Source organism: Mandrillus leucophaeus, unplaced genomic scaffold (genome assembly GCF_000951045.1).
Source record: "Mandrillus leucophaeus isolate KB7577 unplaced genomic scaffold, Mleu.le_1.0 Scaffold1158, whole genome shotgun sequence".
NCBI lineage: Eukaryota > Metazoa > Chordata > Mammalia > Primates > Cercopithecidae > Mandrillus > Mandrillus leucophaeus.
This window is the reverse complement of record NW_012099854.1, coordinates 105,848-121,573: the sequence shown is the minus strand read 5'-3', so window position 1 is coordinate 121,573 and position 15,726 is coordinate 105,848. Positions and strand designations below refer to the sequence as shown.

The window sequence follows — 15,726 nt, the reverse complement described above, 5'->3', positions numbered from 1 at the left end:
TGAGACTCTGTCTCAAAAAAAAAAAAAAAAAAAAAAGAAAGTTCAACCCAGAAAAACTAGTTTTAGCACATCATTCAACCACAAAGCACGCAGTCACAAATTATTATACGGCTCACACTTCAGACTTTTCACTAAATGTTATTTGAAAGTCTAAATCAGGTGACTAGCCACTAATTTCTTTTCCTTTTTCATGAGTTTAAAAAAAAGATTGGAAAAAGGTAGATTTATCACTGACTTTCAGATTCAAAATATTTGTCAGGTTTTTTTTGTCAGTTTTTTTAAGACTGAGAATCTCTCAAGCTTAGGAAAATGATCTCATACAGAATCACATACTGATGAAATTTTAAAATGTGATCCTAATCTTATCCCTTTTATTTCTTTAAAAGCATTTTTTTCCACTCAAAAAGAGATATTATAGCAAGTTTCCTCGCTATAGAAATGTCAAACAAATCGGCACCTAAGGAAGGTTTCCTAAAAATAGGTTTTGCCACCAAAAACCAAAAAACAACAAAAAAAAAAGCAAGAAAGAAAAATAAAAATAGTATCTTAGATTTTCTGAATTTAAAAAAGAAAGTCCTAAGAAAATTCACCTTGGAAATGAAATGGGGGAAAAAGAACTAAACAGAAATCAAATATGTAAAACTATATGAGATAAAAAGGATAAACAATAACATTCAAAAATTTTGGCACCTTCACATTTATAAATTTTTGAATGAGCTTAGAGAATTTAAATGTATTTTTACAAAAGAAAAGAACAATACCATCACCATTCCTAAATTCATAAAAACTATAAAATATTGTTTTACATTTATAAATTATATATTATATATAATTATATATATTTACAGAGCTGTGTACAGCAAAAAGAGTATAATAAGTTGAACTTCCTATGTTATATATTCTCTCTGAATATGCCAAATTTGTGATAAATAACTTTAATGTAAATATTGAGGATTTAAAAATTGGGTTTTAAAAGTCCTATTACTTACCATTCAAACTGCTATCAATTTCAGTATTTTCAGACATTATGGAGTTATTTGTGCTGTAGCTCAGACCAAGAACCATTTGAAGATCTGAGAGATTCAGTCGTGCTGTTAGTTCACCACTTTTATCCCCAACCTACAACACAAACATTTATATTTTAGAGTAGTATTTAAAGACAAAGAATGGTGAAGATTATTTGTAAATGTAGTGAACCTAAAACTGGAAGAATGAAAATAGTTTTATTAGAATTATGAGACTATGAATGAATGAAAATTTTTTTCCATTAATAGTTGTCTTAAAGAATATAGAAAGAAAAAGCAAGTTTCTAAAATATCGTAATAGGACAGCTAATTGTATTCTTTTAATTCTTTAGTTCTCTAAACATTAGATTGCTCTTGCTCTCTGGGATCATACTAAGTAATAAGGTAGATTATCCTGGACACATTAACTTGGTATATGAATCAAATTTCCTTAGAATATTTTATTCCCATAGTATAATAGTAATGTTTATTAAGCTAGCACCAGACATTTTGCTAGGCACTTTTAATATACATTAGCTCTGATCATTATAACACTTTGCAAGGTAGATATTATTCCCATTTTGCAGATGAGAGAAATTGAGGCTCAGAAAAGGTTTCCAAGCTCAAATAGCCAGTAAGTGGCAGAACTACAAGAGGAAGCAGTCCTTAATTCTAAGAATCATGCTTTTCCTTCAATACCATGCTACTTCTCCATGTAGAGATGCGGGTAGAGTAGGGGCATATTTTAGTACTCTCCTTCCACTTACCCATGCCCAGCCTTACTTTCTTGTCTTCCTACATCAAAGACAATACAAACATAACTGTGATCTGTACCTCAAAATGCTTTGTGGGGTTCTTATGACAAGAGAATGATATATAATCAAATTTATTATTCAGCCACATGATCAATCTAGAGAAATAACAGGGTTCCCTCCCCCAACCTCTAATTTGTAAATTACAACAGCACAGACAGCATTTTTTTGTTTCATACCTCTCTTGAAATTTCCAAGTGCTTTTCAGCAAAATGCATTGCTTGATCATGATTTCCTAGTGCTGTGTATGCATTTCCTAAGCTCCAACATGCTCTTCCTTCACCAATTCTAAAACATTATTCAAAGCGAACATGCAGTTATTTGAAAAGAGGTCCTATGTATAGAATAAAAGCTATCTAGCAGGAACTAAAGGTATAAAGAAAGGTTTGGATTGATTTGGTCTTTCATATAAAGAACATACTATCATGATATTATAGACAGAATACCCAGATTAAAAAAAATAATACCCACATGATACTAAACTCATAGTCAAGTATTACAACATAGAAAACATTCTTTTAAAATATGAAAATACAGTATAAAGTAATAAATCTCAAGGATAGGTATTCTGGTCCACTACCCCATTTTCCTTCTATAACAGCCCTACCAGGTAATTATTCAGTGTGTGTCTGAGCAGCAGGGAGAGAGAACTCACTACCTCTTGAGGTAGCATACTTCATTTTGAACAACTGCATCGAAAAGTTCTCTTTCATACTGAGGTAAAAAAAAAAAAAATCGATTTTCTAAAGCAAATATCACAGACTAAATGCTGGCAAATACTGTTTTTTTAATACAGTAAAACAAAACAACTGAATTAGCCACTAACATTTAAAAAGCAGATTTCATATAAAACTCAGCACTTCCAGCTTTTCTTTAAAAAACAGGAAGATGTGGACACAATGGATTTTCATTCCTGCCTGGCAACAATTATTTGGAGTTGGGTAGCAGTTGCCCCCTTCACACTGGGCATTATCTCTAAGTTTACCACAATTCCCACACTTACGTAGTTAGGAAGACTTTTTTTTTTTTTTGAGGTGCAGTCTCGCTCTGTTGCCAGGCTGGAGTACAGTGGTGTGATCTCAGATCACTGCAACCTCCACCTCCTGGGTTCAAGTGATCCTCCTGCCTCAGCCTCCTGAGTAGCTGGGATTACAGGCATGCCCCCTCCCCACACGTGGCTAATTTTTGCATTTTTAGTAGATACGGGGTTACACTTACGTAGTTAGGAAGACTTTTTTTTGAGATACAGTCTCACTCTGTCGCCAGGCTGGAGTACAGTGGCGTGATCTCGGCTCACTGCAACCTCGGCTCACTGCAACCTCCACCTCCTGGGTTCAAGCGATTCTCCTGCCTCAGCCTCCCAAGTAGCTGGGATTACAGGCGTGCCCTACCACGCCTGGCTAATTTTTGTACTTTTTGTAAAGACGGGGTTTCTCCAGGAAGACTTCTGAAGAGGTAACTGAGTTTGGGACCTAGTCACTGATCTTGGGTCAAGGGCATATGGAACCAGACTAATCCTCTATCACAGACTAATCCTCTATCGCAGACTAATTCTCTATCGCAGACAGTCCTCTATCACAGACTAATCCTCTATCACAGACTAGCCCTTCATACAACGATATACAGAGGATATCACTGAAAAAGAAAATTCCTTAAAAGGGATTTTAAGGTAAACACAGGAAAAGAAACAAAGGAAAAACTCTAGGGATTCAATAATGCATCTATATTTTACCTTAGTTACGGTCAAAAGATGTAAAACATACCTATCATTCAGCTCTTGAGCAATTGCTAAGTGCTTCAGATGATAATCAATGGCCTTTTCATAGTCTTGAAGCAAAGTATATGTATTTCCAAGACTGTAACAAGACTGTGCTTCTACAGCTCGGTCTTTAAGCTGTCGAGCCAACAGTAGTGTCTTCCTACAAGAAGAAATTAATTCTTACATAATGATCATTCTCAATTTGGGCTTTAAGGATCACAAAATAAAACTCTAATTTTTCCTCTCTGCTGCTTTCTGCTGCCTTTAAATCTCTGAGAGCCTAATATTCATATCCCGTACTTTCTTCATTACTTTTAGACAAAATGAAAAGGCCTTTTTGAAACACAGAAAGCAGATTCAAGACAGAATAAATTTGAGAATCCTAACAATTCACCAAAGTAAAGGAGTATTGAAACATGAAATCAAGAGTTTCTAGAGGTTAACATACTATCTTTAACATTTTAAAAAAACTTTCCCTTTAGTATTGGCAATAGCTTTTTTCCACATGACATCTGTTTTCAATCGTACCGTCACCTTTGCATTGTCAAAATTTAAAATATTTAGGTAAAATTCTTATGTGTAGGCTATTAGTCACCACTTAGGTAAAATTCTTATGTATAGGGCATTAGTCATCAACTCATGAAAAATACTGAATGCTGCATCCAAACATTACCCATTCTACCTGTGGTATTGTCAGTGAGAAGCTAGCATAGCAGTTAAGAGTATAGATCTTGGAGCTAGACTGGGTTTAAATCCCAACTTTGCCAATTACTAAGCTAAGGGCAAAGTATGTATACCAGTCTCTTCATATATAAAATGGGAGAAATACCTCAAAGGATTTTTGTGAGGATTAAATTAATATGTATAGATAAAAAGTGCTTAGAATAGCATCTTGTCCATAGTAGATGCTGTATAAATGTTAATATGTTATTATATCAGTGCTTAAACCTACAGATGCTTTTGGATTCAGTAATTTAAATGGCTCTCCCATCATTTCTGCCAAATAGTGTAATTACTTCATATCACTTATAACTATATGACAAATTACTATACGGTAATGTGATAGCTTTTTCTTAAACAAACAAATCTAAAATTACATATTTAATGATGATACATTCAAATCTGTCGCCTTGGGAGGCTACCTAATTATTCTAATGCTGCCTGTCTTTTCAAATATTTTTGAAAGACTTTTGGAATTGCTCTCAGAGATCCTGTGGCATAATGCTTTCTGGCATACCATTATTCTTTGATGGTACAGTTGATTTGTAAATGATCAGAAATCTTTCTGGAACCAAATTCAATTACTAACATAGGTTTACCAAACTACTGCTTTGTATCTGGAAGGATATGGATCTACAATGTTATGTTAGCCTTCTTGTTTGGCCCTGATAACAATTCTGGGCTGGGTGTGGTGGTTCACACCTGTAATCCCAGCACTTTGGGAGGCCGAGGTGGGCGTATCACTTGAGGTCAGGAGTTCAAGACTAGCCTGGCCAACATGGTGAAACCCCATCTCTACTAAAAATACAAAAATTAGCTGGGTATGGTGGCAGACACCTGTAATTCCAGCTGCTCAGGAAGCTGAGGCAGGAGAATCACTTGAACCCAGGAAGTAGAGGTTTCAGTGCACCAAGATTGTGCCATTGCACTCCAGCCTGGGCGACAAGAGCAAAACTCAAAACTGTCTTTGTTTAAAAAAAAAAAAAAAAATCTAAAGAAGAGTTCTAAAAATATTTCTAACCAACAACTTGGAATATATATAAAGTTCTGAGTTCTAGCCTGCTTATAGGGAGAAAAAAAGTAAGTTTCATTACTTTATATTCATGCTTCTTTAGTCAAATAGCCACTATCCATTTTATAATAGAACCTTTTAGTATGTAATAGAGGTATGCCATTTAATAATTAAGACTTCTCTATATCCCTTGGCTTTAAAATATAAGAAACTTTTATATTTAAAATCAAAATATATACTCCTTCATATAGTACATAGTAATATGTTTTATTTGGGAGGCTATTTCATATCTAACTAACCTAACCAACCAACAAATATTAACCATTAGTTAATGTTTAAAGCAAAGTGGAATGCTATTCAATTTTTTTTAGATAGGCCTGAAATAATTTTACCTTTTTATGAAGATGACAAAATTATTCAGAACTGTCTCATATTGGATTCTTTAACAAAATACAAATCAATCACTGTGTCTTCAGTTTAGTCAAACTGGCTTCTACCCAAAATCTATAAGGGCCTTCAATCCCCACTAACTAGGGAAAACTCAATCTAGAAAACACAGATCAGGCAACTTGAAGCTGTCTAAACTTTCTATCATCTATGTCTCAAATCTACTGATAAGAGAGATCCTGCCACAGAAGAAGCTGGGATTGCAAACTCCTCAGGTAAGTGAATGGGGACGCAGCTTACAGTGACACAGTCAAATATGGGCAGAAAGAGGGTAAAGGGAGAACTGCTCAGTAAGAAGGTGGGAAGGTAGAGCAAAAAAATCAGTGATCACTGATAGAGACTATAAATATTTTTGTTACCAGGCTTTCTTTTGGCATCTCTTCTAACCCATAATTGAGTGAAATAAAGCATATACACAATATACACCACATATGCTAAATAGGTTTAAAAGATATTAAAGGTTGAAAACTTCATTTAAAAACAATTACTTTTAAAGATAAAAACCAGTACTATAAAGGGGTCATACTGCTGCTATTAAATCTTAGGTACAATAATATTTATTGAGCACTGTGTACCAGGCACTGTGCTAAGTGTTTAATATATTGTTTCATTCACTCTTCACAGTATTCCCCAAAATGATGTATTGATATATTCTGTTACAGATAAGGAAATTGAGGCTTAGATGCCAAAAGTCCTGCTGCAATCAGATTTTAAACCTAAAGCCTATGAATTAATGGGATTGAATAACTATTCGTTTTACATTTATCTACAGAAATATTAGACTAACTTGTAGTATTCCGAGGCAGTTTCAAATTCACCAAGAAATATATATGCATTTCCAAGGTTGCTATATGCTCTTCTTTCAGCCGCTTTATCTCCAAATTCTTTTGCAATCAGGAGACGCTGAAACAGAAAATTTTAATTAGATATAGCTAAAATAAAACGGAAGAATGATCTAATCACTGTTCAGAACTTTGATGGAGGAAATGGTCTGGCTCCAAGGCCTTCCACTGTACCTGCTCATGAGCTATAACTGCATCCCTAAAGTTGCCAAGGAGGTAATGTGTGTTCCCAAGATTTCCAAAGGCACGTCCTTGTGCTGCTCGGTCACCCAAAGCAGTCACTAATGATAGATTTTCCCTAAGGGATAGCAAAAAGTGATGAAAAAATAAGTTTGCAAAACAATTTTATTTATGTGATTTACATATCTAATTCTTTTTATCAGAAAAAAATGTAAGGAAGCTTACAGCCATAATGTGCAACATTTTAAGGATGACATCAATGATGAAGAGCAATTATAGGAAATAGCTGGGAACACTTTATTAAACTATTTAGATAGGTTGCTGCCCAGGGTCAAGCACAGAGTTAATCTTGGAACCCCTGTAGTTAAGTAGTTGTATGAAATTCTATTGGTAAAAGACTAAATTACTCTAAATAACAGCCCAACCATTGATATTTCTTGTTTTTGCCACTAAGTGGCACTGGTCTGCAATTTAAATGAAAGCTGCAGATTACTACTAATAATAACACTATAACATTTAAGCAACTGAATTGATGATTTTGCTAGTTCATAGCTTTAAAACCTTTGCCAAACTTAAAAACTTTACTACCGAATAAAGAACGTACAGCAGATCCACGGCTTAGATGGGCCTACATGATTGCCCATATCAGCCCCTACTCACTCATAAAAATCCACGGCTGCCTGCAGAGCATCTCTCACTTCTTCTGGAAATTCTCCTACATCCTGGGGACCAGGGTAACCAAAACTTTTCCCTTTGGCATGATACACATTCCCAAGATTGTAAAGTGCTCTTGCTTCTCCCACCTAAATGAAGACATCAGCAAAGTTTACATTTTGAAAACAGAGGTCAGGCTTATCATATATATTTGTAATATCCTTAGTATTATGGACAAGGGAAAGAAATTTTTATATTGGCTCTCCATACAGAACCAATCAAATAACTACTTATAAAAGAAAGACCTCTATTTCCTTCTTTTTCTCCATTAAATTTTTTTTTCTCTTTTACTTCTATTAGTCTATCCATGTTTTCTTTTTTGGTATTAATTTTTAAATAAACTATAGAATAATTACATAGTATTAAAATGCAAAGCCATCTGAATGAAAATATTAGACCTACCATCTAATGCTGTGGTATTACCTTGTCATTAAGCTCTCTGGAAATATCTAGGTGTCGCTGACAACAAACTATGGCTTCATCAAAATTCCCAAGAACTTTTAAGGTGTTTCCCAGATTACCACTAGCTTTCGCTTCCCCCAACTGGTCTCCAATAGTCCTGAAAAAAGCAAAAAACAAACAAAAAAATGGTATTGAAATACAAATGGTGTTAAAATATAAAGCAGCCAGAGTACCGTTTTCCAAGAGGACAAACTAACATGCTTAAGGTAAGAAAAACCCATTGGCTTTGAAACCTACTTTAAATAAATATTTAAAACTTACATTTCTGGATTCGAATGTAATTAGTTTTCATCCATTTAATTAAACTCTAGGGTCATTTCACTACTATTCATTCAATTAAACTGTGTTCAACCTAAAGGTTAGTTTTAAAAAGTGATGCTACTGAAGTAGAACTCATTAAATGTATTAAGTTAGTTTTTGTTAATTGAATAGAAATATTTTTTAATGTAATAGCTAATTTCAGAAGGAAGAATATTTAAAAGCTTAATTACCTTGCAAGAGTTAAATCATGATGGTGATATTCTAATGCTTTGGCATAATCATGCAAATAGAAATAAGCATTGCCCAGCTGGCTGTAAATAGCACTAAGTGTTTTTAGGTCTTCAGTTCCAACTTGAACTGCAGCTTCAAAGAATGACACACCAGCGCGGCAGTCTCCTGATTTACATAGACGTTCCCCTTCCAAGGCCAGCTCTAGGCAAGAAGCTTCCATTCTACAAAATTATACAGGACATTTAAACATAACATTACAGCTGCATCACAGTATTTTTAACTTTCAGTAATATAATTTAAATGTAGACTATATGGCTACTCTTGTTCAGGGCAGCTGCCTCTATAACTGAAATCTATATACATTCCTGATGAAACAGTAAAACAGTTATTTGTAGCAAGAGGTAATTTGCCTACTCAAATTTCTCTGAGCCTGCTCAGAGAGGTCAGGATAGCTAAATATCTGTATGTGGAGCTCATTTTAATTGGCCCAGAGCAATCCATGTTACTAGTGAAAGAACCTATAGCAGTATTTCCCAAACAATTCTGAGTTGTAACAGACCTCTGGACGTCCTTAGAGTCTGAGGAGATGAGTATGTGGGAAAGTGAGGCCCTACAATTATTAATACTGTTCTCTACCCAGGTATCCAAGTTATCCAAGTATTCTAGTCACTTGTTCATCAACCCCTCTGACCATCCATCCATCCATCCATCCCTCGCTCTCTCTCATACACACACAACACACACTCAGTCTCCTTCCTCTTCTTACCACCACATGACCACGTATACCATAGAAAAATAGAGGAACAAAATATTCTTGATCTATAAGGCACATTTTCACAAGGGAACTAAGTGTCAAGAAACTAAGTTAGAAAACAATGATTAAAAAATTTGCAGAAATACTAATTTTGAAAGTCTGTCCCTGAATTGAAAAAGAAGGATGAAGTCACTGTAAACATATCTGGGAGAAAAAAACACTGACACTTTGGATTCAAATCCTAAATTTTAGAGGGTGCCCCTCACCAAAATTGCCATTGTGTTTCTTCAGCATCTTCATGATTTCTGCCATTATGTATGAACTACCTATTCGTTTAATTATTTCTGTAATTTGGCAAATTTCCTTTAAATTGGCACACTATCTTTTATCATTGAAAAAAAATGGAGCTTCATCCAAAGCGGTATTCATGAAACTGTGAATTTGATATGATACTTATATTTATATTCTAATACGGCAGTCTCCCACCTTTTTGGCACCAGGGGCCGGTTTTGTGGAAGACAGTTTTTCCACGGATGGGTGGCAGGGGATGGTTTTGGGATGATTCAAGCGCATTACATTTATTGTACACTTTATTCCTCTTGTTACTACACATTCACCATAATGTAGAATCAGTGGGAGCCCTGAGCTTGTTTTCCTGAAACTAGATGGTCCCATCTGGGTGTGATTGGAGACAGTGACATCTCATCAGGTATTAGACTCTCATAAGGAGCGTGCAATCTGGATCCCTTGAATGTGCAGTTCACAGTATCTAATGCCACCACTGATCTGACAGGAGGCAGAGCCCAGGTGGAAATGCTGACTCGCCCCGCCCACCTGCAGCTTACCTCCTAACAAACTGCCCACAACAGTACTGGTCTGTGGCCCAGGGCTTGGGAATCCCTGTTCTAATACACATTAAACAAATATGTAATTATTAAACTCTAAAAGTGAGTAAAGTTACCTTATGTACCACCAGTGGCATACATATCACTCTCTGAAAAGCTCTGATTAAGCTCATCAAACGTTTTGATTTTTGGAACAGCACTAAGTTACTCCTTACTAGAATGAGCTTTGAGCCAGTGGTTCTTAATGCTGGCTGTACAACAGCAGAGCCCACCTGGAGCACTTTCTAAAACTCTCAACCCTGAACTCCACTCTCTGGGTTACGTCTGGCCACCTGTATTTTTTTAAAGCCCCAGGTAATTCTAAAGTACAAGTTAGGGTTGAGAATCAGTGCTTTTATAAGAAATGTGAATTAAACCACCACTCACCCTAATATCATTCAAATATGATTATATTCTGTATATCTAGTGGTAGATCAATTAACATGTTTTTTTGAGTGCTGTTTTTCAGTCTGTAAAATTTCAAGGGTCCTTACAGCCATAAATTAAAATGGGATTATAAAATGGAAAATATATCTGATGAAGCTAAAAGCCTGGACAAAATTAACTGAGCCAACTGTAAAGGTTCAAAGCAGACTTCTGGTTCAGAACAAGCAGATGTATGCAGCCAATTCCAATAGGTAATTTTCACGTTTTCTGTCTAGGTATCTTTTTCTTTCTTTCTTTCTTTTTTAAGAATTCAAATGACTTAGCTAATGGCTACTGCTTGCTCATCTTCACTTTTTTTTGAGACACAGTTTCACACTGTCACTCTACAATCTCGGCTCACTGCTAACCTCTGCCTCTTGGGTTCAAGTGATTCTTGTGCCTCAGTCTCCTGAGCAGCTGGGATTACAGGTGTGCACCATCATGCCTGGCTAATTTTTGTAATTTTAGTAGAGACAGGGTTTTGCCATGTTGCTCAGGCTGATCTCAATCTCCTGACCTCAAGCAATCCACCCACCGTGGCCTCCCAAAGTGCTGGGATTACAGGTGTGAGCCACCATGCCCGGCCCCATCTTCACTTTATGGATCTATGCAAAATAATGCAGGTAAACCTCTAACATTTTGCTACAACATTAGACTACAAGCCAATTAGATACAGGAGAGAAGATCTAAAATACATAGTAAGATAAGCGGTTAAATCAGAGACCTTAAACAGCTATATTTATATTTCTTTATATATCACTTCACAATTAATAAAGCCTATTTTTGTCTTCCAAAAATGAAAATTGCCCTTTAGAATTGCATTTCTGAAAATGAGAGATTTCATAGAAGAAAAAATTGAGTAGATCTGTTTAAGATTTTATGAAGTTATTGTCATATTCTATGTATAAAGAGATATAAGTCAACAAAAGATATGTAAAAATGTGATTTTTTTCTTGAGATGGAGTCTTGCTCTGTCACTCAGGCTGGAGTGCAATGGCGCAATCTTGACTCACTGCAACCTCCGCCTCCTGGGTTCAAGCAATTCTCCTGCCTCAGCCTCCTGAGTAGCTGGGATTATAGGCGTGCGCCACCGTGCCCAGCTAATTTTTGTATTTTTAGTGGAGACGGGGTTTCATCATGTTGGCCAGGCTGGTCTCAAACTCCTGATCACAGGAGAGCCGGCTGCCTCGGCCTCCCAAAGTGCTGGGATTACAGGCATGAGCCACCGTGCCCAGTCAAAATGTGATTTTTATTAAAGGATTATTTTGCTAGATGAAGTACCTGAACTGATTGTCTTTATTTGTCAAAAACGGAAACCAATGAACTTCTAAGAAATATAAAAAAAACATGGAAAATATATTTTATATGTAAAATTTTTTCCTATAAAAAGGTTTTAATTTAAGCATTCTAATTATGTTAAAAATTGTATCTCAAGCATTTTCAGTGCTAGGAATTGATCTTAAGGTATACTTATACAAATTTAAGAAGATATATATGAAAGGATATTTACAGCAGCAAAAAAACACAAATGAATTAAATGTCCACCAATAGAGCACTGGGTAAAAAAAATTACACGCCACTATACAATGGAATACTAATGATGGCACATCATGTCACTGAGGGAGAGGTGGGGAAATGGTCATATGTGACAGCACCATCAGTTTAGGATGACTGGGTTGCTCGCCAGGAAATTAGGAGTAAGGCGGAACTGGCTATTCATGTGAACAACATTTAAAAATCGGAAGTATGTTTGCCTATATTCATATAAAGCTGAGAAGTATCTTCTTCAAATAAATAACTTCACCACAAATGACTGATCTTCTGGATTTAAGTCTACAGAACATTTTACTGGAACCATTGATCCAAATGATGTGGCATCCAACAAAACTTAGCTATAGGTGGAATGGCATCATAAGTGTTACACATTTTTTAAAAGGCATTTTACATAATTGCCATAAGAAATAATGACAGCAAACTGGAAGCTTGCTGGCTACATGGCTGTCTTTGAAGTCCATGTAGTAAGAATGCCCTACAGGAGAGACTATCTTAGAAAAGTTATTCCAGTGACTAATACCTGAAATAATGTCCAAAACTCTCTAGTTTATGATTAATTCTTAGATAGATTCAGGCTCTGTTGTATTTTATTAGAAAATAAGTTAATATTCTGGCAAAAATCTCTAACATCTGAATCAAATATAGGTTTATGCCTGAAAAATAGGGCAGGTTGGTTTATAAATTTTTTAGAAGATCATTAAATAGTAACAGAGAAAGTAATTTCATATTCTCTCTGTCTCTATGAGAGAATAGAATTACCTCCTTTGTTTACCAGTTGGGTTGAAAACAAAGAACATACCCAGATATAGAAGAAAAACCAAGAAAATACCCCTCCATTAAAATATATCCCACATACAAAGTTTCTAGAAGACTTAATAACATCAATTTTGTCCAGATTTGACTCTTGCTTCAAGGAGCTTACATACTATTTAAGAATAAATGATGGGATTCAGGACTTAAGAGCCAAAACAAGAGTACTCTCCATTTTCTCTATTATGCTTTCCATTTCTGTGGTTGTGGAATCTTCTTTCATAGACCCTAGCTCTACCTTCTCTGTATTCTAATTGGGCATGAACCTTTTCCATCACCAGTCCTAGCCCCAATAAACAGTTTTCACCCATTCAATTTACCACATATATCTAGCTGTTCTCATTTATTTTGTAAAAGGAAAAGTGCTCAATTATATTGATTTACATTTTGTATGGTTAGATGATTAATAATATAGAATAAGAAGGAAGAAAATGATTAAAAATAAAACTTCGTAAGGTAATTTAGTCTTAAAAGTGATTTTAACCTTTATCAAACTTAATTCTCAAAATAACCCTCTGAGGCGAGGTGCAGTGGCTCATACCTGTAATCCCAGCACTTTGGGAGGCTAAGCGGGGTGGATTGCTTGAGCCCAGGAGTGCAAGACCAGCCTGGGCAACACGGTGAAACCCCATCTCTACCAAAAAAAAAAAAAAAAATTAGCTGGCTGTGGTGGCATGAGCCTATAGTCCCAGCTATTCGGGAGGCTGAGGTGGGAAGATAGCTTGAGCCTAGGAGGCAGAGGGTGCAGTGAGCACTCCAATAAAATAAAATAAATATAACCTTCTCAAATAAAATAAAAATAACCTTCTAAGATAGGCATTGCTACAGAAGGAGAAACTGATGCTGAGACAGGTTAAATGACTTGCTTAAGGTCATGGGATGGCAAAGCCGAGATAAGAAAATTTGTCTTTGTCTCCAAATCCAGTGGTCTTTGCATCACTCCATGTTAACTTAAACTATTCAAGAAAGCACATTATTAACAACTACATTGAGCTAACAAAATTAAAGAATTCAACACCATATCTGTATTCCTTCACAACTTATGTGCAATAATCTAACTTTTACAATATTAAAGTATTGAAATGTTTATTATTCACAGTAAGAAGCATAAATGACATTTCCCAAAGAAACACAAAACCAGAGAAACTAGTGTAATGAACCCAATGTATCCATCTTTCAATTTCAACAATTACACATATACAATCAAAATATTATTTATTCATTCCTACTCCCATTGTTACTCTTCCAACCGCAGATCAGTCTGAAGTACATTCTGGAAAGCATATGATTTCATTTGTAAATACCTTAGTATATATCTTTAAAAGATTAATCTTTTTCAAAAAATATAATCACAATACCATTATCACACATAAAAATTTAATAATTCCTAAAAATCAACCATGTAATTTTTTTAACTTAGAAATAAACTGTACTTTGCTATCAGTCTCCACCTTCTGAAATAGGTGCAAAATATCTCATTAAAGCATTCTGATGTCCCCTTAGGAGGTGACTTAGTGTCCCAAGAAACATTCCATTTCAAAATTACAAATTCATTGTGCCACAGAAGCTCCTCCAGGGATACATGAGGACCTCCACAATGGAAGAACCAGATGGATAAAACATTTCATAAGTATTCACTAGAGCAGAAGAATAACTTATACTAGCCTATGGCCTAACATAAAGAGTTCAAATCATTACCCCCAATTATACGACAATCCAATCAATATACAGAATGCTGGTTGTAGAGCACTGATAAAGTCAGGGATTTGTTTGGTATAGTCCTATTACAGACAGTACCAATTTTTAAGTTTCCCTTGGTGAAGTCCTATAGCAATGTGCAACCATGTTTGATCTAAACTGTATCATGGAAAAAAAGACAATTCTAAGATCTTCCAACAGGTAGAGGTACAAGCCATTCCTCCTTATCTACTGCTCTTACCATATTAGAAAGCACAATACTATTCAAAACATTCAGCAAGACAAACATCTTATTATGTTCATATTCCACTGAAGTTCAATATGTGCCAGAGAACATGCTAATTATCATGGCTGCTGAGGAGCGACCATAGCTGAGGAGCTAATGCTCAAAGGGAGAGGTGAGGGGGAAGACAGCACCATAAAAACAGATTCATTTAATTTTAATATAGTTGGTGGTGCTAATAAAAATGCACATATTGTAATATAATCACATGGAGGCCACAGAGTCTAACTATGGAGCTTAGAAATAGTTTCCAGGAGGAGATAATCTCTGAGCTGTATCTTAGATATTGAGTAGAATTAGCTAAACAAAGAAAGTGGGAAGGGAATTCAACACAGGGTATAGTATGAGCAAAGACACTGAGACATAAAACAGCACGACATGTAGGAAACCAGAGCTCAAAGTGCAAGTTAAAGAATGGCAGGAAGTAAGGTCCAAGGAATAGGCAGAAGCCAGATAATGGAGGATCTTGTGTTCTATGTTCAGCTTGGCTCGGTGACAAGAAGCCACCCTAGGTTTTGAGCAGAGAGGTTGCACGGTTAGCTCTCTGTTTTGAGACTGAGCCCACTACGTGACAAATCAAAATGATGGGTTCCAAGAAGTGAAGAATGGAGGGAGTCTGGAAGGAAGATCCTGAGGATCTCAATTGAGCTATGGTGGTGTAAAAAGTAAAGTAGAGGTTCCTCTTCAAAGACTTTCCTCCCCATCTAATTAGGAATAAATAGTAACTTCTCTTAGAAGCAAAATTTATTCAAAGACCTGTGCTAACATTCTTAAATATCTGCTAGCCACGATAAGGAAATCAATGTACTTTATGTTCTTAGCTCCCACAATTTAGCCTAAGTATTTGCCCTAGCATGCTTATACTGGTCCAAG

At 35.6% G+C, this 15,726-nt stretch overlaps 1 protein-coding gene across 3 annotated transcripts in view; it reads right to left on the bottom strand.

Moving 5' to 3' along the window:
• GPSM2 (G-protein signaling modulator 2) overlaps positions 1 to 15,726 on the bottom strand; it is a 54,084-nt gene that overhangs the window by 26,082 nt on the left and 12,276 nt on the right. For all 3 annotated transcript variants that reach the window (XM_011998480.1, XM_011998465.1, XM_011998474.1), the window contains 8 exons: positions 8,444 to 8,665; positions 7,914 to 8,049; positions 7,437 to 7,579; positions 6,771 to 6,894; positions 6,542 to 6,657; positions 3,580 to 3,735; positions 1,996 to 2,104; positions 990 to 1,119 (listed from right to left, as the gene is read on the bottom strand). In XM_011998480.1, the coding sequence (XP_011853870.1) occupies positions 990 to 1,119; positions 1,996 to 2,104; positions 3,580 to 3,735; positions 6,542 to 6,657; positions 6,771 to 6,894; positions 7,437 to 7,579; positions 7,914 to 8,049; positions 8,444 to 8,665 (1,136 nt within the window). The remainder of the gene's footprint in view (positions 1 to 989; positions 1,120 to 1,995; positions 2,105 to 3,579; positions 3,736 to 6,541; positions 6,658 to 6,770; positions 6,895 to 7,436; positions 7,580 to 7,913; positions 8,050 to 8,443; positions 8,666 to 15,726) is intronic.